Source organism: Bombina bombina, chromosome 1 (genome assembly GCF_027579735.1).
Source record: "Bombina bombina isolate aBomBom1 chromosome 1, aBomBom1.pri, whole genome shotgun sequence".
NCBI lineage: Eukaryota > Metazoa > Chordata > Amphibia > Anura > Bombinatoridae > Bombina > Bombina bombina.
Genome location: NC_069499.1, coordinates 550,029,417 through 550,052,075, shown reverse-complemented (window position 1 = coordinate 550,052,075; position 22,659 = coordinate 550,029,417). Strand labels below are relative to the sequence as shown.

At 40.9% G+C, this 22,659-nt stretch overlaps 1 protein-coding gene across 2 annotated transcripts in view; it reads right to left on the bottom strand.

The window, feature by feature from the left end:
- The window catches only part of TRAK2 (trafficking kinesin protein 2), a 274,016-nt gene that overhangs the window by 44,713 nt on the left and 206,644 nt on the right, over positions 1-22,659 (bottom strand). For both annotated transcript variants that reach the window (XM_053698700.1, XM_053698701.1), the window contains 3 exons: positions 19,387-19,465; positions 3,201-3,331; positions 848-922 (listed from right to left, as the gene is read on the bottom strand). In XM_053698700.1, the coding sequence (XP_053554675.1) occupies positions 848-922; positions 3,201-3,331; positions 19,387-19,465 (285 nt within the window). The remainder of the gene's footprint in view (positions 1-847; positions 923-3,200; positions 3,332-19,386; positions 19,466-22,659) is intronic.

Below are 22,659 nucleotides of genomic sequence, written 5' to 3'. Positions count from 1 at the left end.
CATCAGGCTGACCCGTAGGTCGAAAAACGCGTTGCTGTTTGCCATTGTTTTAACTCTATAACTCAATAAATTATGAGTTTTTATATTATCACTTGCTCTACGTTTGCTGCATTTGATTGGTCCGCTGACCCGTCATTTCCACTGCCGAGTTTGGTGACTGGCTACTCCCGGAACAGCTCCCACTACTGACGCCGACTGCAAGGTGGCCGCTGATTGGCTCTGTTATCTTACGCCCAAGCACCTGAGTGATTGTCTGTCGGGCAACAGAAAGTCCCGTCCTGCACTGTTAGGCATACTTATATGCCGCCGTTCTTGTGAGTACCTCTGTTTACGAGCCGCATTACTGAATGTGATTTGTTCTACTTGCACGATACTGTCCCATGAGGCGCCTCTGTCTCTCTCTGTCTACACAGGTTTCTATCCAATCGCATATTTCCTAAGAGTGCTGCCTGATCATTTGAGAGATATCGGATCTTCCTACTATCCGGATGGTTTGGAACTGTTTATTTGCGCACCTCACATAGAGACTCTCTTGCTCTATTTTTTTGTGTATTATAACTGTGTTGGTTATGCAAAACTGGGTAAAGGGTAATAAAGGGATTATCAGTCTTTTTAAAGACAAAAATTCTGGTGTTGACTGTCCCCTTTAATCGATCCACTCTCCTGATCATTTATACTCCCACTAACAAGGACTTAAAATATAATAGAGCAGCCCATAAAACATGAATTTACTGGTAAAATTATTTGAATAAACATGAATGATAGAACACATTTTCAGCATAATAGTAATTTACTTTCCTGAGTACACATGAACTAGTTTACTTATAGAAGCAGAAGTTTTTCTTACCTCAGCAGTGAGCTGTCTCTGAGCCTCCTTGGATGCCTGCAGGTGAAGTCTGAGCTCCTCCTTCTCAATTGCACTCTGAAGAAAAAAAAATCCAGCTAAAGAATTCATGGTAGATAAGTTGCTGCTTTCCAGTTTATCTGAACACCTAAATGGGTTTTGGGTGGTGCACACCTAGCTCAGTAAAACAGACTATAGGCACTTGAGTCAGTATATAGATTAGGCCTTACAATCCCTATTGGCAATGCCATTACATATTAGTATAGCAATATAGAAGCCTCATCTTAACACAGCTTAATGCAATGCATTGAAAACATTCGAGTGATGGAATAAGATAAAACCTGACCAGTCTTCTCAACAGATAATTTTGCCAGCTGGTGACATTATAAAGTAAAAAGAGAGAGAGAGATGCACTCAGCTGAGACAGAACAAAAGCTGGAAAAACTTCCGTGCCTGTTCATTTTATTATAGTGTGCCACTCAGGGTGCATACTCTTTTAGCACATTATGCCCCTTCACAGAGAAAAAATATCCTGTAGCATATCAGTCTGACCCTGCCCAATGACAGTCCAGCGCCGAAATACCAGGCAATTCTTCTCTGAACAAGAGAAACAACAACCCCAGACGATCGTTTCGGCCTTCTGTGGGCCTCATCAGTGAGGTGCAGTCGCATCTCTCTAAGGGCATGTGTGCAAGGAGTCCACGTCTGGTTTCCACTTTTACTCTTAGGGAGACCCAAGAGCAATTTGCATAAATAAAAAGAGAGAGAGAGATGTGCATCTCTCTCTCTCTTTTTATTTAGACATTATAAAGTAGCCAGATGGGAGCAGTGCAATTCTTTGTATTATTATAACATTGTCTGCTATCCAAAGAGGAAATGAATTCCATAATTTAACATAAGTTTAATGATAATTTGTGCAATAAACAGTGAAATAAATGTGAAAGGGACTTGCTTTTATAATTCAGTGATCGCATGCAGTTTTAACAACTTTCCAATTTACTTTCTCTAATTTAAATTTTTTTTTGTATCAATAGTTGAAAAGCATATCTATGTAGGCTCAGGAACTGCTGATTAGTGGCTGCACATATATGTTACTGGTTGCCAAATGTGCACTGCTGTTTCTTCAACAAAGGATACAAAAAGAATAAAGCAAATTAGATGATCAAAGTAAATTGGAATGTTGTTTAAAAATGTATTCTCTATCTGAATCATGGGGGGGGGGGAGAAGCGAATTTCCTGTCCGTTTAATATTAGCCAATTCTCGGTTAATATTGACTTAAATGTTAGCGGGTTGGTCAGTAAAATCAGCTGTGTGGTGTGCCTTTTAAAAAGGCCCTGGGGAAAACGCTGCTAAGTGCCAGATTACAAATGGAGCTCTATTTAGCACTGTCGCTCGCACGCTAACTGCACTAGAGGTAACTTTATAGATAAGGTAACAAAGCAAAATTGGTGATAAAAATAAGCACATATTACAAGTTGAAAGTAAAACAAGTTATTGCTAGGAATAGCTATTTAAAATACCTAGAACCTATTTCCTTATGTTCAGAACATTGGAATGTGAAATATATACAGTAAATACATAGTTAAAACATGCATTAAATATGAATATTGCATAAATATGCGTTTACTGTAGTTTTCATCTACTTGACAGCAAAGGGCTCCCATGCGCACACATTATATATGTGCGTTTGTGTGTACAAATGTATTTATTTGTATGTAAATACACACATCACACACACATATATATATATATATATACACACACATACATATATACACACATACATACACACATATACATACACAAACATCTTTAGACGTGTATGTATCTCTATGTTAAAGCCCTTAGAGACCTCATATCTTTGAGCCTTTATAACTTTAGTATACAATATTTTAATTTTAATAATTTTATTAGATGGTACTTTGTAATGTATTTTTCATGTGTTTTTTGACAATATTTTGGTTTTGCAAAAAAAGTTAACCAGAGCTCTGAGGTTGTAGTAATAAATCTAGCATAAATCTCTATTGCGCTCACGTGTTCGCTTTAACTTTCAACTTCTAATACAAGCGCAATTTAACTTGCGCACAAACAAACGCAAAAACCCAATATCACTCTTGAAACAAAAACAATAGAAGAAAAAAAAAAACACAAAACAAAAACACAAAAGTCAAATATGTTTATAGAGGGCAAGTTTACTCTCTTCCTACTATAACTCTTCCATTGAACCACTATGCTTTTGGCCTTGGCATATAACTTGAAGCTATCAGTATCTAATGTTGTAGGATTTTAATTTTGATCAATTAAAATGTAATGATTGTCTTTTTTTATTAGGAATATAATTCTCCTACCACACACCTCTCTCAACTTGTGTTGAAGGTCCACAATCTGACTAAGCACGGTGGAGATCTCCTCCTGGTATCGTACAATCTCATCACCCTTGCTGGACAGCTCCTCAGTCAGTCTGCCAATCTGGACACTGGACTCTCCTAAAACAAGAGCATTAATAAATATATATATATATATATATATATATAATTTTGATAAGATATTACTTTGTACACAAAAGTAACAGAGTATATGTAACATTAATATACAGCAGAATATGTAGACTATATCAAGAGCACTTCCATCTAAAGAGATTAACTTACATTATTAGCGCTGCAGAATTTGTTGGCGCTCTACAAATAACCGATAATAATAATAATTATATTACACTGGCTCCTAAAAATGGCACTAGCACCCAGAACAGATAGATCTTAAAATGTATGAGCAAATTATGCCAACCTTGGTCCTTAAATTACACATAAATGCAGTTTATAAAATATGAATATTCTCAAATTTACAGGCAAAACTCTGTGAATCAAGTCATAAAACAAGGGCGCCTCCTTGTGTAATACAGGTGGCCCTCAGTTTACGACTGTTCAATTTGCGCCGTTTCAGAATAAAAACCTTTTTCAGTTATGTGACTGCTATTGAAAAGCATTGAGAAGCAGTGCATTAGGTGGAGCTGTCGGCTTGTGTTGCAGCAAAGATAGGAAGATTGAAGTTTTGGATACCACAAGGAGCAGCCGTTCATTTGGAGGAGAACGGTCTACGGGAAAGTTTACCACTTGGATAGGTCCCTGCCTACAGATAAGACACCTCTTAGCTGGGACTGTCATAAGTACTATCATTGTTTTTTATTGTATAAATAGATCACTTTTATTGTTAAATTTTAATTTGAAAAAAGTTTAACTTTTTTTATTTTATTATTTACTATTTTTTTACATATATACACACACAAGTTTTTATTCATTTACACTATTACAAGGTCAGCTTGCGCCCCCTAGAGTTGAGACAAGTTTTTGCCTCAATAGATTAGATATATTCCCAAATTTAGTCTTTTAAAATTCCTGTACCATACATTGCAGAATTTTATTGTTATGTTACAATGATGTTTTACAGTGCCGTCTTCCAAGACTAGTTTATCATTAATGTAGAACAAACACTATTTAGTTTATGATTATAAAACAGTGGGGGCTATTGGCATGTGTTACCTACAGACAGTAAATGTGTGTACGTGATCAAGCATGGGCGCTTACCTGGATATCGCTTTGATCAACAGAATTGTATTATTTACAAAACACTTTTGTGGAAAACTAGTTATTGAGCAGAGCTTCACTCTAAAAATTCCTCATGTATTTCTGACCTTATCACTGTAATTTATTACAACTAACCTGCTATTTGCATATTAAATATTCTTTCTTTTTAAAGACACGATGAGTCCACGGATTTCATACTTACTTGTGGGATATCGCCTCCTGGTCAGCAGGAGGAGGCAATGAGCACCACAGCAGAGCTGTATATATAGCTCCTCCCTTCCCTCCCACTCCAGTCATTCTCTTTGCCTGTGTTAGTGATAGGAAGAGGTAAAGTGAGGTGTTAGTTTAGATTCTTCTATCAAGAGTTTGTTATTTTTAAAACAGTACCAGTGCTGTTTTATTTAGGGTGTAGCCATATTCCTTGTCAGCCTCTAGAGTAGCGCTACAGGTGGCTTTAAAGCAATGGGAACTGGTGGGATTAAATTCTCACTGCGCCTCCCATACTGTGTGCTGCCCTTCAGTTGATGGTCTTAGCAGATATTAACTAAGACCCGGTATGTCTCCACAGAACTACAGGAGGGAGAAGGACCTCTTGACATGTGGGACTGTTCATGCTGTCGCTCAGCATAAAGGTATGTGCAGCTTTTTTATGTTCTGGGACATTCATTACCTCAGGCAAGGCTGTATTGTTACCCGAGTATGGGGGGGAAATAGACCTTTAATGAAATAGGGCTACCCTTATTCTTTTTCCACTCGGTTCACACGGTGCTGTGGGCGAAGAGTGTCTGTTACATCTAGGGGCTAGGATTTTAAATGGGACTCCTACTGTGACGGATTCTGTGTTTTGCATGAGGCTGTGGGCGAAGACGCTGGGGACACTGATCACGGAGCTCTGTAAAACCATGTGGATAATACAGCTAACGCTCCGGTATAGGACTCTGTATTTTTTTGTGGCAGTAGTTTTTTAGACTGGTTAAGTACTTTTGTTTGCCCGGCGATAGTATAGTAATCTAGCCGGGGGAGTGTTGTAGTACCGCCCACGAAGGGCGGGGTTAGTTTTGCGCGCTTTAGGAGAAGCTGCGCATCTGTTTCCCGGCTTCCCAGTCAGAGGATTCAGTAGGGTTGCTAACCGTTCGCCAAGACCGGATGGTTATAGGTACAGCAAGCGGTTTTAGGTGTTCTGGATCTCAGAAGCAGTGGTCGGTGTGCTGTGGGTGCAGGTAGGCGCCTCAGCAGAGCTGTTGAGGCGGGGTGGTGCATTTTTCTTTTAAATAAAAACTAATTTTGCCTGTCAATATTTTTTTGTGCATTAAAATTGTTAGCTTGAAATTTAAAGGCACAGTATTATCTCTGTTCAGAGGATATTTACAATTCTTTATTAGACTGATCCTTTATTTTTCTTAAGAGAACTTCAGAAATGGTCTTTAGTAAAATTAACAGTTTTTATATTTAAAGGGCCACGGTCAAAGTCTGCTTTGCTTTATTTTATCATGGAAAGTCTTCAAAATGTGACATGTTCCATGTGTTTGAATGCCAATGTGGAAACCCCTGTTACTTTTTGTCCCTCATGTACTGAGAGGACATTACAGTTTAGAGAGCAAATTTTCTTTGATAAAAATTTGTCAAAAGCGGATGTTTCTCAGGGTTCTGCTGATGAGATACAGAGTATGCCCCAACTTTCTCCCCAAGCGTCACAGACCTTCACACCCGCACAAGCGGGGTCAAGTTCTTCTGCAGCTTTGGCTGCGATCACATTAAAGGACATAGCTGCAGTTATGTCATCTACCCTTTCAGAGGCGTTATCTGCCTTTCCAGTATTTCAAGGCAAACGCAAAAGGAAGGAAAACCACATGGTTAATACAGCTTCTGATGCTTTGATGGCGATCTCAGACGTACCCTCCCAGGGCTCTGAATTGGAGGGTCTGGAGGTCCTATCCGAAGGTGAAATTTCTGATTCAGGAAGTGTCTTACCACTGACAAATTCAGAAGTGGTTTCCTTCAGATTTAAACTTGAACACCTCTGTCTATAATTGAGGGAGGTTTTGGTGACTCTGGACGATTGCGATCTGTGATTCCATAGTGGTTCCGCCAGAGAAATTGAGTAAGTTGGACAGATACCTAGAAGTCCCTTCTTATTCTGATGTTTTTCCAGTGCCTAAGAGAACTTCGGAAATTATTGCTAAAGAATGGGAGAGACCTGGTATTCCATTCTCTCCTTCTCCCGTTTTTAAGAAGATGTACCCTATAGCTGATACTATTAGGGACTATTGGCAAACGGTCCCTAAGGTGGAAGGAGCTATTTTCACCTTGGCTAAACTAACTACTATTCCTATCGAGGATAGTTGTGCTTTCAAAGAACCTATGGATAAAAAATTGGAGGGTCTCCTTAAAAAGATTTAGGTTCATCAGGGATTGCTATTGCAACCGGCGGCCTGCATTGTTACGGTTACAAGTGCGGCTGCTTATTGGTTTGATGCTCTGGAGGAATCTCTTAAAACTGAGACTTCTTTAGAAGAGATACAGGATAGGATTAAAGCTCTTAAAATTAGCTAATTCATTTACTACGGATGCTTCTCTGCAGATTACCAAATTGGCGGCTAAGAGTTTGGGGTTTTCCATCTTAGCACGCAGAGCTTTATGGTTGAAATCTTGGTCTGCAGATGTGTCATCTAAGTCTAAGCTTTTGGCTATTCCTTACAAGGGGAAGACCCTGTTTGGACCTGACTTGAAGGAAATTATTTCTGACATCACGGGAGGCAAGGGTCATCTCTTCCTTAAGGATAAGAAATCCAAAAAGAGAGGTCGACAGAGTAATTTTCGCTCCTTTTGAAATTTCAAGGTAATTCCCCCTTCCTCTAAACAGGAAGGTAACTATTCACAAACCAAGTCTACCTGGAGACCCAATCAGTCTTGGAACAAGGGTAAACAATCCAAGAAGCCTGCTGCTGCTCCCAAGTCAGCATGAAGGGTTGGCCCCCGATCCGGGACCGGATCTAGTAGGGGGGCAGACTGTCCTTCATCCAGGCTTGGATAAGAGATGTTCAGGATCCCTGGGCATTAGAGATAGTGTCTCAGGGATACAAGCTGGAATTCAGAAATTCTTCCCCCAGAGGAAGGTTTCTTCTTTCTTGATTGTCTATAGACCAGATAAAGAGAGAGGTGTTCTTACGCTGTGTAAGAGACCTCTCCTCCATGGGAGTAATTTGTCCCATTCCAATTCAGGAACAGGGACAATGATTTTATTCAAATCTGTTTGTAGTTCCCAAAAAAAGAGGGCACTTTCAGTCCTATCTTAGACCTCAAGAGTCTAAACAAGTTTCTCAGAATTCCATCTTTCAAGATGGAAACTATTCGTACCATTCTTCCATTGATCCAGGAGGGTCAATTTATGACAACGGTGGATCTAAAGGATGCATATCTTCATGTTCCTATCCACAGAGATCATTACAAGTTCCTGAGGTTTGCCTTTCTGGACAAACATTTTCAGTTTGTGGCTCTACCTTTCGGTTTGGCCACGGCACCCAGAATTTTCACACAAGTTCTGGGGTCTTTATTGGCGGTTCTAAGGCCGTGGGGCATCGCGGTGGCGCCCTATATGGACGATATACTGATCCAGGCATCATCATTTCAACTGGCAAGGTCTCATACCGACATTGTGCTTTCCTCCCTTAGGACCCACGGGTGGAAGGTAAACTTGGAAAAGAGTTTGTTAGTTCCTCAGACAAGAGTATCTTTTCTGGGAATTCTAATCGACTGTGTCAATGACAATTTTTCTGACGGAAGTCAGAAAGTTAAAGATTCTGAATACATGTCGAGCCATTCAGTCAAATCCTCGTCCGTCAGTGGCTCAGTGCATGGAGGTAATCGGATTGATGGTGGCGGCAATGGACATCGTTTCGTTTGCTCGTTTTCATCTCAGGCCTCTGCAATTGAGCATGCTCAGGCAGTGGAATGGAGATTATACAGATTTGTCTTCTCGAATAAATCTAGATCAGGAGACAAGGGACTCTCTTCTATGGTGGTTGTCGCAGGGTCATCTATCCCAGGGGACATGCTTCCGCAGACCCTCTTGGGTGATAGTGACAACGGATGCCAGCCTGTTAGGTTGGGGAGCAGTTTGGAACTCCCTAAGGGCTCAGGGTGTATGGACTCAGGCGGAGTCTCTACTTCCCATCAATATCCTAGAGTTGAGAGCAATATTCAATGCACTTCGGGCTTGGCCTCAGTTGGCTTCGGCCCAATTTATCAGATTCCAGTCGGACAACATAACGACGGTAGCTTACATCAATCATCAGGGAGGAACAAGGAGTTCCTCAGCGATGACAGAGGTAGCCAAGATAATACAGTGGGCGGAGTCTCACTCTTGCCATCTGTCAGCGATCTACATGTGTTTTGGCCCTTATTTCAATTAACATCTTGTGCACTTTGTATTATCTATTATGGGACCTCTATGCCTTCTAATAAAACTCAATTTGGGCTTTGGGCATTATTTCCTGAGGGTTTAAGAAAGATATATGAAGAATAACTTCTGCTGTTATTTATATATCTTATTCTTTCTTTCCCAGTATACAGGAGTATGCTTTTATTTTGCTGCATCCCCTAGCCCGTCAACCCATTATTATTAATATTTAATATCACAATTGTATTTACTTATTGATATATATCTTATATATGTGTTTTCTCTACATCAGAATTAAGCATATTTTCAATATATGTATTTGTCCCTTTTTCACATCCACCATTCATTACACATTATGGCTCCCCTTTTTTGCGGTCTATGTCCTTTTGTTTTATAACTGCTATGGCTCCATTGTCTGTATTGAATTTTGGACTAGGGCTGCTATGAGTTAATGGAACTGTGTAATTTACATATGGGCGTTTTTTCTTTTATGTCTATCCAATCAGGTAATACCTTACCTGTTTTAATCACACCTGTATAGTAACACTGCATGCTATGACTACGGCCACAATGGCCGAAACATGTTAGCAGCAGTTTCCTGTTCATATGTTTGGGATGCCTCCCTATTTTTAAAGGAATTTTGAATAAAGAATCATCTTTTAACATCACAGCGGCTCCACATCTACTTTGTTCCTGCTTTACTACCAGCATACGGAACCGCTGTGCCCGCCTGGTCGGGTTTGCTGCAGCCAGTCCAGGAACCTATACTGTCTCCCCGTGCGAATTCGTCACTTGCGACGTCAGTGGAGCCTCTTTCCGGATCCAGCCAGCGTGCAGACTGCAAACGCCGGGCGATCAGCTGTGGAGTGTGTCTGGGACCGTGGAGGTAAAGAAACAAGCCAAGTACAGCCCTAGAGCTCACGCAGCACACATTGTTTGTCAAGGTAATCCCATGGTGGCATGGAGGTAGGGGGGAGTTGATATGAGGTGTTGAATCACAGGTCCTGGTGAATAACATTTCTTTGAATGTAATAAGCGCATATAGATTATAAACAGTGTGCCTTTCTTTCCTCTTGGTTTTGTGGAAAACTGGGAGGCAGACTCTCTGAGCAGGCAAACATTTCATCCGGGAGAGTGGGAACTCCATCCGGAGGTATTTTCCAACCTGATTCTCAGATGGGGCAGGCCGGAGTAAGATCTCATGGCATCTCACAAGAATGTCAAGCTACCGAGATACAGGTCAGGTCCAGGGATCCTCAGGCGGAGTTGATAGATGCCTTGGCAGTGCCTTGGTCTTTCAGTCTAGCTTATGTATTCCCTTCGTTTGCTCTCCTTCCCCCGGGTGATTGCTCGAGTCAAACAGGAGAGGGCGTCGGTGATCCTCATCGCCCCTGTGTGGCCTCGCAGGATTTGGTATGCCGATCTGATGGACATGTCATCTCAGCCCCCGTTGAGGAGAGACCTTCTCATTCAGGGTCCCTTCCATCATTCGAATCTAGTTTCTCTGCAGCTGACTGTTTGGAGATTGAACGCTTAATTTTATCTAAGCGAGGATTTTCTGATTCGGTCATAGATACCTTAATTCAGGCACGTAAGCCTGTTACTAGGAAAATTTACCATTATTATTATCATTTATTTGTATAGCGCCGCCAAATTCCGTAGCGCTGGATAAGATATGGCGTAAATATCTTTATTGGTGTGAATCCCAGGGCTATTCATGGACTAGGGTTAGGATTCCCAGGATTTTGTCTTTTCTCTAAGAAGGATTGGAGATGGGGTTGTCAGCAAGTTCTTTAAAGGGACAGATTTCTGCTTTGTCTATTTTGTTACATAAGCGCTTGGCAGATGTTCCAGATGTTCAATCTTTTTGTCAGGCTCTGACTAGAATCAGGCCTGTGTTTAGACCGATTGCTCCTCCTTGGAGTTTAAATTTAGTTCTTAAGGTTCTTCAAGGGGTTCCATTTGAACCTATGCATTCCGTAGATATTAAGTTATTATCTTGGAAAGTCTTATTTTTGGTTTCTATTTCTTCTGCTCAAAGAGTATCTGAGCTTTCAGCGTTACAGTTTGATTCTCCTTATCTTATTTTTCATTCGGATAAGGTGGTGTTACGTACTAAACCTGGTTTTCTTCCTAAAGTTGTTTCAAACAAGAATATTAACCAGGAGATTGTTGTTCCTTCCTTGTGTCCTAATCCTTCCTCTAAGAAGGAACGTATGTTACATAATTTGGACGTAGTCCATGCTTTAAAGTTTTACTTACAAGCAACTAAGGTTTTTCGTCAATCATCTTCTTTGTTTGTTGTTTTCTCAGGGAAACGTAGGGGTCAGAAAGCTACGGCTACCTCTCTTTCTTTTTGGCTGAAGAGTATCATCCGTTTTGAATATGAGACTGCTGGACAGCAGCCTCCTGAAAGGATTACGGCTCATTCCACTAGGGCTGTGGCTTCCTCATGGGCATTCAAAAATGATGCTTCTGTTGAACAGATTTGCAAAGCTGCAACTTGGTCGTCTCTTCACACTTTTTCTAAATTTTACAAATTTGATACCTTTGCCTCAGCTGAGGCTGCTTTTGGGAGGAAAGTTCTTCAAGCAGTGGTGCCTTCCGTTTAGGTTCCCTGTCTTGTCCCTCCCTTTTCATCCGTGTACTATAGCTTTGGTATTGTATCCCACAAGTAAGGATGAAATCCGTGGACTCGTGTCTTTAAAAAGAAAAGAAAATTTATGCTTACCTGATAAATTTGTTTCTTTTTAGACATGATGAGTCCACGGCCCGCCCTGTTTCTATGCGACAGGTTATTTTTTGTTAAACTTCAGACACCTCTACACCTTGGCTTTTCCTTTCTCTTACCAACTTCAGTCGAATGACTGGAGTGGGAGGGAAGGGAGGAGCTATATATACAGCTCTGCTGTGGTGCTCTTTGCCTCCTCCTGCTGACCAGGAGGCAATATCCCACAAGTAAGGATGAAATCCGTGGACTCATCGTGTCTAAAGAGAAACAAATTTATCAGGTAAGCATAAATTTTCTTTTTTACATACACAAGAGTTAACACATGGATACAATAATTACTATTATTATAATCAGCTGCACAATCCTGCAGAGGCATGGCACATTCTCCACAACTATATGGTTACTAGTCCTACTAACAGTAGATAACATTCTGGGCAGAATGCTATATTGTTTCTCATACAAAACTGTGTATTTGGGTAATTTATTTGTAGATCTCACACACAAATATGTTCCCGTTCCTTACACTGCTACTTTTTTTATGTGTACTTATCTCTACCAGATGTACAATTTTGAGCTTGTAGATACAGTTATGTCAAAATATAGTTTGGCACCTTTACACTACATAACCTAAACAGCTTCATTTTCTAGAACATCATAATCACATACACCCTTACCACATGTGCCAAAAGCATTCTAAAAAGGTTAAAAAGGGACAGTAAAGTCAAAATTAAACTAAAATGGATTGGATAGAGCATGAAAGTGTTTAAGAAATAATTTATACCAGAAGTAAATTGAAAAGTTATAGTTCTCTTGGTATCCTTGGTTAAATGGTAATCCTAGGCGAGTTTAGGAGCATGCATGTGTCTTTAGCCATCTGGCAGCTGTGTTTGCAACATTGTTTATAGCAAAGTTATACATAGTTACAAACACTGGTGCCATAGACTTCTAAAGATGTGCACGCACTTAAACTCCTATCAGCCTACTTAGATTTACTCTAGGACTGCCCGATTTATAGCATATGCGAATTAAAACCGCGATTAAGCGCCACAATTTAAAAACCGTGAGAGTACACCATTTTTTGCTAAAAAAAATAAATAATAATCCTCAGATGTGGCTGTACTGCATTGATTTGTATGTGATTTCTTGCAAACCAGCTCCATCTAGTGGTTGCTTTTAGCACGCATTTGTAAAATAGCAGTTTTACTTTCAGAATCTGTTTGTGATCTCAGTAGCAGCCGATCAATCTATAGAAGTCTAAAAGCAGAGCCCATGCAGGAGAGTGAAGAGGACGGAAAGCCACTTACTTATATTTCCCCCTAGGTATGTCTGCAGTCTGAAACTTACGGTATGTAATCATTATGGAACCTCACACACAATCTCCTGCTCTCTAAGAAATGGCTCAAATACATAGCAGATGCAGTTAACCCCACAGCTGCCAAAAAGGCTAAAACTGCAGCCCCCTCAGCTAGCTGCTGGGTTAACTGCATCTACAAAGTATTTGATATCAGCAAGGCACAGCATTTTTGAAAGGAGCAGCCCCCACCACTACTGCTATATGCCTGTATTGGATCTTCAATTAGTTTGTGGGTGTGACTGAATTCAGTGTTGGCTACTTAGTCTCACTAAGAACACTCCCAAAACTATCTTTGAGAAAGCGCCAACCGATGTGAAACACGTCAGTTGACGTCACCGCTATCCTTGTCTTTCAGCTATCTGCGAGTGTGTTTATACTCAATTTCTGTTTGGACTTTTTAATGTGTATTCAATACATTTTCAACAAACATTTTACTAAGGTGCTCTGTGCATAGTGTCTTATCTCAGCCTTCAATAACTGATACAGGGTGTTGCTCAATCAACACTGACGTTTAAGCTGTGTGGGAGTTCTTTTTTCCTTTGTTACATGAGTCACATTGTAACGCTGAAAGCTCAGAAACTCTACGAGCAGAAGAAATAGCAACCAAAAATAAAACCTTCCAAGATAACAACTTAATATCTATGGAATGCATGGGTTCAAACGGAACCCCTTGAAGAACATTAAGAACTAAATTCCAGGGTGGAGCAATTGGTCTAAACACAGGCTTGATTCTGGTCAGAGCCTGACAAAAGGACTGAACGTCTGAAACATCTGCCAAACGTTTGTGTAGTAAAATTGACAAAGCAGAGATTTGTCCCTTTAAGGAGCTTACTGATAACCCTTTCTCCAATCCTTCTTGGAGAAAAGATAGAATCCTGGGAATCCTAACTCTACTCCACCAATAAAGATATTTACGCCATATCTTATGGTAGATCTTTCTAGTAACAGGCTTACGTGCCTGAATCAAAGTATCAATGACCGAATCAGAGAACCCCCGCTTAGATAAAATCAAGCGTTCAATCTCCAAGCAGTCAGTTACAGAGAAACTAGATTCGGATGTTGGAAGGGTCCCTGAATGAGAAGGTCCTGCCTCAATGGAAGCTTCCACGGCGGCAAAGAGGACATGTCCACTAGATGGGCATACCAAGTTCTGCGAGGCCACGCAGGCGCGATTAGGATTACTGAAGCCCTCTCCTGTTTGATCAGAGCAATCACCCGGGGAAGGAGAGCAAACAGTGGAAACACATAAGCTAGGTTGAACGACCAAGGCACTGCCAAGGCATCTATCAGTTCGGCCTGAGGATCCCTTGACCTGGATCCGTATCTTGGGAGCTTGGCATTCTGACGTGACGCCATCAGATCCAATTCCGATCTGCCCCATCTGAGAATCAGGACGGCGAAGACCTCCGGATGGAGTTCCCACTCCCCCGGGTGAAACGTCCGTCGGCTTAAAAAAGTCAGTTTCCCAGTTGTCCACTCCTGGAATGTAGATTGCTGACAGATAACAAAAGTGAGCCTCCGCCCACTGAATTATCTTGGATACTTCTGTCATTGCTAAGGAACTCCTTGTTCCTCCCTGATGATTGATGTAAGCCACAGTCGTGATGTTGTCCGACTGAAAACGGATGAATTTGGCTGAAGCCAACTGAGACCAAGCCTGAAGCGCATTGAATATTGCTCTTAATTCCAGAATATTGATTCTAAGTAGAGACTCCGACAGAGTCCACACACTCTGAGCCTTCAGGGAATTCCAGACTGCACCCCAACCTAGTAGACTGGCGTCCGTTGTCACTATCACCCATGAGGGTCTGTGGAAGCATGTCCCTTGGGATAGATGATCCGGCAACAACCACCAAAGAAGAGAGTCTCTTGTCTCCTGATCCAGATATATCTGAGGAGACAAATTTGCATAATCTCCATTCCACTGCCTGAGCATGCTCAGTTGTAGCGGTCTGAGATGACAACGAGCAAATGGGAAGATTTCCATTGCCGCTACCATCAATCCTATTACCTCCATGCACTGAGCCACTGATGGCCAAGGATTGGACAGAAGGGTTCGGCATGTATTCAGAATTTTTAACTTTCTGACCTCTGTCAAGAAAATTTTCATGGATATGGAATCTATCAGAGTTCCCAAGAAGGGAACCCTTGTCTGTAGAATTAGTGAACTCTTTTCTAGATTCACCTTCCACCCGTGAGTCCTCAGCAAGGACAGAACCATGTCTGTATGAGACTTTGCCAGATGGTAAGACGATGCCTGGATCAGAATATCGTCCAGATAAGGCGCCACTGCAATACCCTGCGGCCTGAGAACCGTCAGAAGGGACCCTAGAACCTTCGTGAAGATTCTGGGTGCTGTGGCCAACCCAAAGGGAAGAGCCACAAACTGAAAATGTTTGTCCAGGAAGGCAAACCTTTGGAACTGATGATGACCCTTGTGGATAGGAATATGAAGGTATGCATCCTTCAAGTCCACGGTAGTCATATATTGACCCTCCTGGATCAATGGCAGTATTGTTCTAATAGTCTCCATCTTGAAGGATGGGACTCTGAGAAACTTGTTTAGACTTTTGAGATCTAAAATAGGTTGAAACATGCCCTCTTTCTTGGGAACCACGAAAAGATTTGAGTAAAACCCCTGTCCCTGTTCCAGTATTGGCACGGGACGAATTACTCCCATAGTAGAGAGGTCTTTTACACAACGTAAGAATGCCTCTCTTTATCTGGTCTACAGACAATCGTGAAAGAAGGAACTTCCCCCTTGGGAGAGAATTTTCGAATTCCAGTTGATACCCCTGTGACACGATTTCCAGTGTCCAGAGGTACTGAACATCTCTTACCCAAGCCTGGGAGAAGAGAGAAAGTCTGCCCCCTACTAGATCCGGTCCCGGATCGGGGGACGCCCCTTCATGCTGTCTTGGTAGCAGCAGCGGGCTTCTTGAGTTGTTTAACCTTGTTCCAAGCCTGGTTGGGTCTCCAGACGGACTTGGCCTGAGCAAAATTCCCTTCCTGTTTAGCGGAAGAGGAGGAAGAAGAGGGGACTCCTTTGAAGTTTCGAAAGGAACGAAAATTATTTTGTTTCCCTCTCAGTTTTGTTCTATCTTGAGGTAGAAGATGACCTTTACCTCTCGTAATGTCAGAAATGATTTCTTTCAAGTCAGGCCCGAATAGGGTCTTTCCTTTGAAAGGGATAGCCAAAAGCTTTGATTTAGATGACACATCGGCAGACCAAGATTTTAACCATAACGCTCTATGCGCTAAAATGGCAAATCCAGCATTCTTAGCCGCCAATTTGGCAATCTGAAAGGCGGCATCCGTAATAAAAGAATTAGCCAGCTTAAGAGCCTTAATTCTATCTAAAATTTCCTCTAAAGGAATCTCAATCTTAAGAGACTCTTCTAAGGCGTCAAACCAGAAAGCCACCGCAGTGGTAACTGGTACAATCAGGCTGTTGGTTGTAAAGGAAACCCTGATGAATAAATAACTTTTTTAGAAGACCCTCCAATTTCTTATCCATAGGGTCTTTGAAAGCACAACTGTCCTCAATAGGAATAGTTGTACGCTTAGCCAGGGTAGATATAGCTTCCTCCACCTTAGGGACTGTTTGCCAAGAGTCCCGAACAGTGTCAGCTATGGGATACATTTTCTTAAAATTAGGAGAAGGTGAGAACGGGATACCCGGTCTTTCCCATTGCATAAGTATTTGTCCATCTTACACAATTCTCTGGTGGTACTACGATAGCGTCACAATCATCAGAGTCGCTAAACCTCCGAAGCAACAGGCGGAGGAGGTGTTCAAGCTTAAATCTAAAGGACATGACATCCGAGTCCGTCTGAGGTAACACGCTTCCCGAATCGGAAAGTTCCCCCTCAGACAGAAGTTCCCTGACCCCAAATCAGATCCTGTGAGGGTACATCGGAAATAGCCAACAAAGCATCAGAGGTCGCAGTATTTAAATTGACTTCTGTTCTGCTGCGTTTGCCCTGTAACACTGGCAACTTAGATAAAACCTCTGTAAGGGTAGATGACATAACTGCAGCCATATCCTGAAGAGTAAATTAAGTAGACGCGGTTGAAGAACCCGGCGTCGCTTGGGTGGGCGTTAAAGGTTGTAACACTTGGGGAGAAGTTAGTGGCATACCCTGATTCTCCTCAGACTGAGAATCATCCTTAGACACACTTTCCTTAAAGAAAATCTGCTCTTTACATTGTAAGGCCCTTTCAGTACATGAGGGACAAAATGTAAGAGGGGGTTCCACAATGGCATCTAAACACATAGAACAAGTAGTTTCCTCAAGTTCAGACATGTTAAACAGACTAGCAATAGCAATAATAGTCGTTCTTTACTTGAAATATTGAGCTCTGAAGACAAATTACACAGACAAAATATTTTAACTGAAAAGTGTACTGCGCCTTTAAATAATAAAAGCGCAACAATTTTTCTGTTTTCTCAAAAACAACGTTTGCAGCAATAAAAACAATCCTTATGTGCCCAAAATAGCCTAACAATATTGCACCAATTTGCTTAGATATGTTATATATCAATTTAACGCGATTTTATAAGTTATAACAACTTTATATTGATTCAGGCCCCTGCACCTCGCCACAGCTCTGCTGCGGCGCCTACCTGCCCCCAGAATACTCTGAATCTGCTTTGGTAGCTCCTAAGACTCTTTGTTAGTCAAAACAATTTAGGCCCCACCGGAGCTCAGGAAATGCTGTTTATCCGATCCGGACAATACTGCGACGGCTAAGCGAGCGAATATAGGCCCCGCCCACGTTGGCGTAACCTCTAGCCTTACTGAGACCCGCATGGGTAGTTAGAAAAACAAACATGTTGGTTCCCAAATAAAATATAAACGCCATGTGCCCCTCTTACATCGCAAAAACAAGCATGTTGCTCAATTACAAAGCGTAACCTCATGAGAAAACTGCACCATCTCAGGACAGCTATAAATATCTGACAATGCCAGCCCTTAGCCAGCAACCGCATCTCCCAGCGTTTAGCTCACACTGATTATACCTAAATGAAGTCCTTAGACATATTTAGCAATCGACATAAAGGGAATTCCAGGTACACCATTTCTATACATATAGTGCATACTGCTTACCCCTCCCCCAGATAGGGAATCATGTCAGCTGTTCTGATGCATCAAGTCTCCCCAGAAACAAATGTCTGAACATACCTCAATGCTGCTTGTAGCATGACACGGTTCTCCACACTGAAGATGTTTCTTTCACACTACCTTCAACTGCTCTGTGGAAACCAGCATGGATCTTAGATAACATTTGCTAAGATCATCAACATCAGGGCAGAAAATAAGATGTCTGCACTCCTCTTGGGAAGTTATTGACTGACGAGTTCTCCCTGAGAAAAATAGTACTCACTGGCACATTTTAAATAAAAAACTTCTTGATTGAAGAATCTAAACTAACACCTCACTTTTACCTCTTCCTATCACTAACACAGGCAAAGAGAATGACTTGGGTGGGAGGGAAGGGAGGAGCTATACTATACAGCTCTGCTGTGGTGCTCTTTGCCACTTCCTGATAAACAGGAGGCTTTATCCAATAAGTAAGGATGAAATCCGTGGACTCGTCATAATCTCTGTAAAAGAATAGTGTGTGTGTGTGAGATTATATATATATATATATATACACACATACACACACACCCACACACACATACACACACACACGTGGTTTGTATTTTTATGCTCCAGAGTGTATTGGGCATTCAGAAACATGTACATTAGACTCTGTAGTCTTAATTTTTTTTTTTTTATTGAAAAATTAAGGTGTTAGTCATTTATAACAAAATCGCGAATTAAATTGCAATCGCGATTTTTTGGGTCCAAAATCCACGATTTTCATTTTTGCACATATCGCTCAGCATTAATTTACGCCTAAACAAAGAATACCAAGAGAAACAAAGCAAATTTGGTAATAGATGTAAAAATTGGAAAGTTGTTTAAAATGGCATGCTCTATCTGAAGTATGAAAGTTTCATTTTGACTTTACTGTCTTTAAAGGGATATGAAACCCCCCCAAAAAAGTATTTTGTGGTTCTGAAAGAACATACAATTTAAAAAAAAGTTTTCTAATTTAATTATATTAGCAAATTGTCTTCATTACCATGATATTCCTTGTTGACGAGATACCTAGGTAGGCATCTGGAGAACTACATGCAGAAAAATAGTGCTGTCCTCCAGTGCTCTTGCAAATGGGTAAAGTTCTTACAAAACCGCTGCCATAAAGTGCTCCAGAAATGGGCCAGCTTTTAAGCTTGTGTCCCTGCTTTTTCAAACAAAAGATCCCAAGAGAACAAAGAAAAATTGATAACAGAAGTAAAATTAGAAAGTTGTTTAAAACTGCATGCTCTGAGTCATGAAAGACACATTTTGGGGTTTGCATCCTTTAAGTAAACTATAAAAACCATGCTGAAACCCTTACCAGACTTTATGTGACCACTTACGGATTTCCTTCACACAGTCAATGACCAGCTGCTGCTCCTTCTCTTCATAAGTAATGGTTTCCGTTTTTATATGGCTAGCCTTAGAGGAAGAAATATAAGGTACCTGTAAGGTTGTGTGTTTATAGAAAGAAGAAAAAAAAAAAAAAAAAAAGAAAAAAAAAAGAAAAAAAAAAAAAAAAAAAAAGAGACCGACTATGACTTGCAAATATAAAAAAAAAAAAAAAAAGAACAAGAATGTAAGGGCACAGAAAAGCACCTTGTAAATATAAGATGTATTACTAGTCTTGCAATAAATTAAAATAGCTGTCAAGTGTGAAAACATTAACACAATGTTTGCTGCAAACGTTAGAGTAGTTGCATCACTGTAATTTTGCATTATTCTGCAGTATATTATTTTAATGACCTCTGCTAAGGCAACTTAGGGACAAATAAATAGCTGGGTTAGGCTTGTGAAGTTTCTAATTCACAGAACTGGAAAACTCAGCTTCTACATTTTTAAAGTTATCTTCAGAGGCATAACTAGAAACCACAGGGCCCAGGTGCAAGAATCTAAGAAGGTCCTCCCCCCCCCCCCCCCCCCCTACCCCGCCACCCAAAAAAGGTGAATTTGATACATAGTTTTTTTTTTGTTGGTTTTTTTTACATTTAACAGAGAGAAAAAAAAATGTGAATCACTGTATATAGTGAGTTAGTGACACAGTCTGTAATCTGCCGGTGAGATGGCTGGCCTGACCCTACCCGTCCCAGTACTTTATAAAGTGACCACATTAGTCTGTGACATGGTTCAGCCCCCCCGTACTGTATATAGTGGTACTGTATAGTGACACTGTTTACCCCCCGCCCCCTCCCATGCTGTAGTAACAAGGTCTGTAATTTGCTGGTTCCACAAACATACACACACACATACATGCATAAATACACACACAGTCATATACATACATACACACACACACACACACATAAACACCAATGGGTAAAACAGAAACACTAACCCCTGTAGTCAGAGACACTAGTGAGGCATCATGTCACACTCACATGATATCAGTGCAGGCAGTGGCAGGTCAACGTTTTTTATTGGGGGGGGAAAAAGAAAAAAAAAAAGTGTTTTTTTTTAAGCTGGGCCCCACCCTCAGGGGCCCAGTCGCAGTTGCGAACTCTACACCCTCTGTAGTTTCACCCCTGGTTATCTTACAGAAAATGGAAGTAAACAACAGTGTTTTTTTTTTTTTTTACCAAGCATAAAGGAAACTTTTTTTTATTACACTATAATGTGCTTCATGTCCCTTTAAGGATTACCAATATGTGGCTCTCTTTTCCTGTGAATGTATGTTTTAATGTGAGTTTTATAGGGAATTAGTATTGAGGCACACACTGAAACAGTGTCCTCCACAGCCAGCCGAGTGGCATTATGAAGTAGTAGAGTGGGGGCAGTGTAATACTTGGCTATATTAGTATATTTCCTTTTATTTATGTTACTTAAGCTATTCAATATTAGCCAATTTTCACTTAATATCTTAACTTAAATTTTAGCCGATTCGTCAGTAAAATTAGCCAGGTGGTGTGCCAAATAGGTAGCGAACACTGCTCAAAGTACTTTCACTTTAAAATGAAGCTAAGTCCTGAGTGAAAGGCTTTACTACACAGCTAGGTAGACTAGTTAGTAAATAGTTATTAACTATTTACTTGCTACCTAGTTAAAATAAATACAAAAACTTACATATGAAATAAAACATAACCTGCCTTACACTAAAACCCTAAACATTACAATAAATAAATTCTCTGCTAGAAAGCTCAAGACACGGAGTTGATTCTAAAGGTTGAACCATTGACACAAAGTAGCAGTGGCGTCATTAGGGGGGTGCGGGCCGCACCTGGGTGACACCAAAAAAAAATAATTTTTTTTTTTTTTTTAATTTTATTGAAATTCAAAGAATACAATGTTGAGATGTATAGATTATTTTATTAGAGGCTGGGATTTGTGAACATTAGTGGGACTGGGGAAGTTGTAGACACAATTTTTTTGCCCCTTGAGCCAGTGCTGCAATTTCAACAAATAGTTTTCCCGGCTGCTTTTGCTTGTTTGTACTTTGCTCCTCCCCTGCCCAATTTCACTATGAATGTTGTGGGTGTGCCGTGGGGCTTGCAAAGTTGCGATGCTAGCCTAAACCTGCCTGCCTATCTGTGCTCACTGCTCAGTGACATGCGGCCCAGGGCTGTGCACTGAACGACTTGGAACAGAGTCAGAGAGCAGAATTTTCATAGTTTGCGCGCCTAAACCTTTTCTTCAGTGATTTATTTTAGAGTGCTCTGTTTATCTTTCATTTGATGTTCTGCTGAGCCAGGGAGCAGCTCTAGGCATGAGCTTCATAATTAATGCAGTGCAGTTTACATATTTTGTATGTGTTTCTGAGTTTTTGGTGTGTGTGTCTAAGTGTGTTTCCGAGTGTTTGGGTGTGCATCTGAGTATGTTTTTAAGTGTGTCTGAGTGTTTGTATGTGTGTTTGCCTGTGTTTTTGTGTGTGTCTGCTTTCGGGGGGGGGGGGGGGTGACACCATGACTTACCACACCGGGTGACACCAACCATAGTGACGCCACTGCAAAGTAGTATCACTGTGCACATGCTTTAACCTCTTTATATCTTTAGTGCTGGCTGTGAAATTGCAAAGCTTTTTTTTGTGAAGAAGAAGATATAACAAATAGCTATTTATGCACAAAAAAGGATCCTTGGGACAGTTTGCACCAAACATTTAGCACAGGAACTTCTTGAAATAAACATGTAGGGAAATAACATGCACTTTATTTGCAGAACATTCATGTAAATGAGTAATTATACTGCGTCAATAAAGAACAATGAGCAGGACTAGACCAATGGGTAGATGCTGAATACAATATGACACAGGTGTGTTCCAGCATGTGGTCATGCTAGATATTCACCTAGCAAATACTATCCCCAAGCTTTCTCACAGCCTAAAAAAAAAGGGAGACCCCAGAGAGTCCACAGTCTACAAACTGACAACAGACTCTTGAATATTAGGGAGCAGCCATGAAGAGCCCAACTCTCAGCAGGAAGCTTTGATATGAGACAGAATGTGTCCACGTCCTTGAAGCAGCAGTAAACTGTACTATCATCTGTCGTGGGACAAACTCAAGCTACAGCCTGCAATAGGTTTCTTCAAACCAAATAGAAAAAGTGATGCCCTAAAGACATCTGGGAGATTCTACCGACACCAAGAAGACACAAGACTCAGCATTGAATAGCACATCACAAGTGTA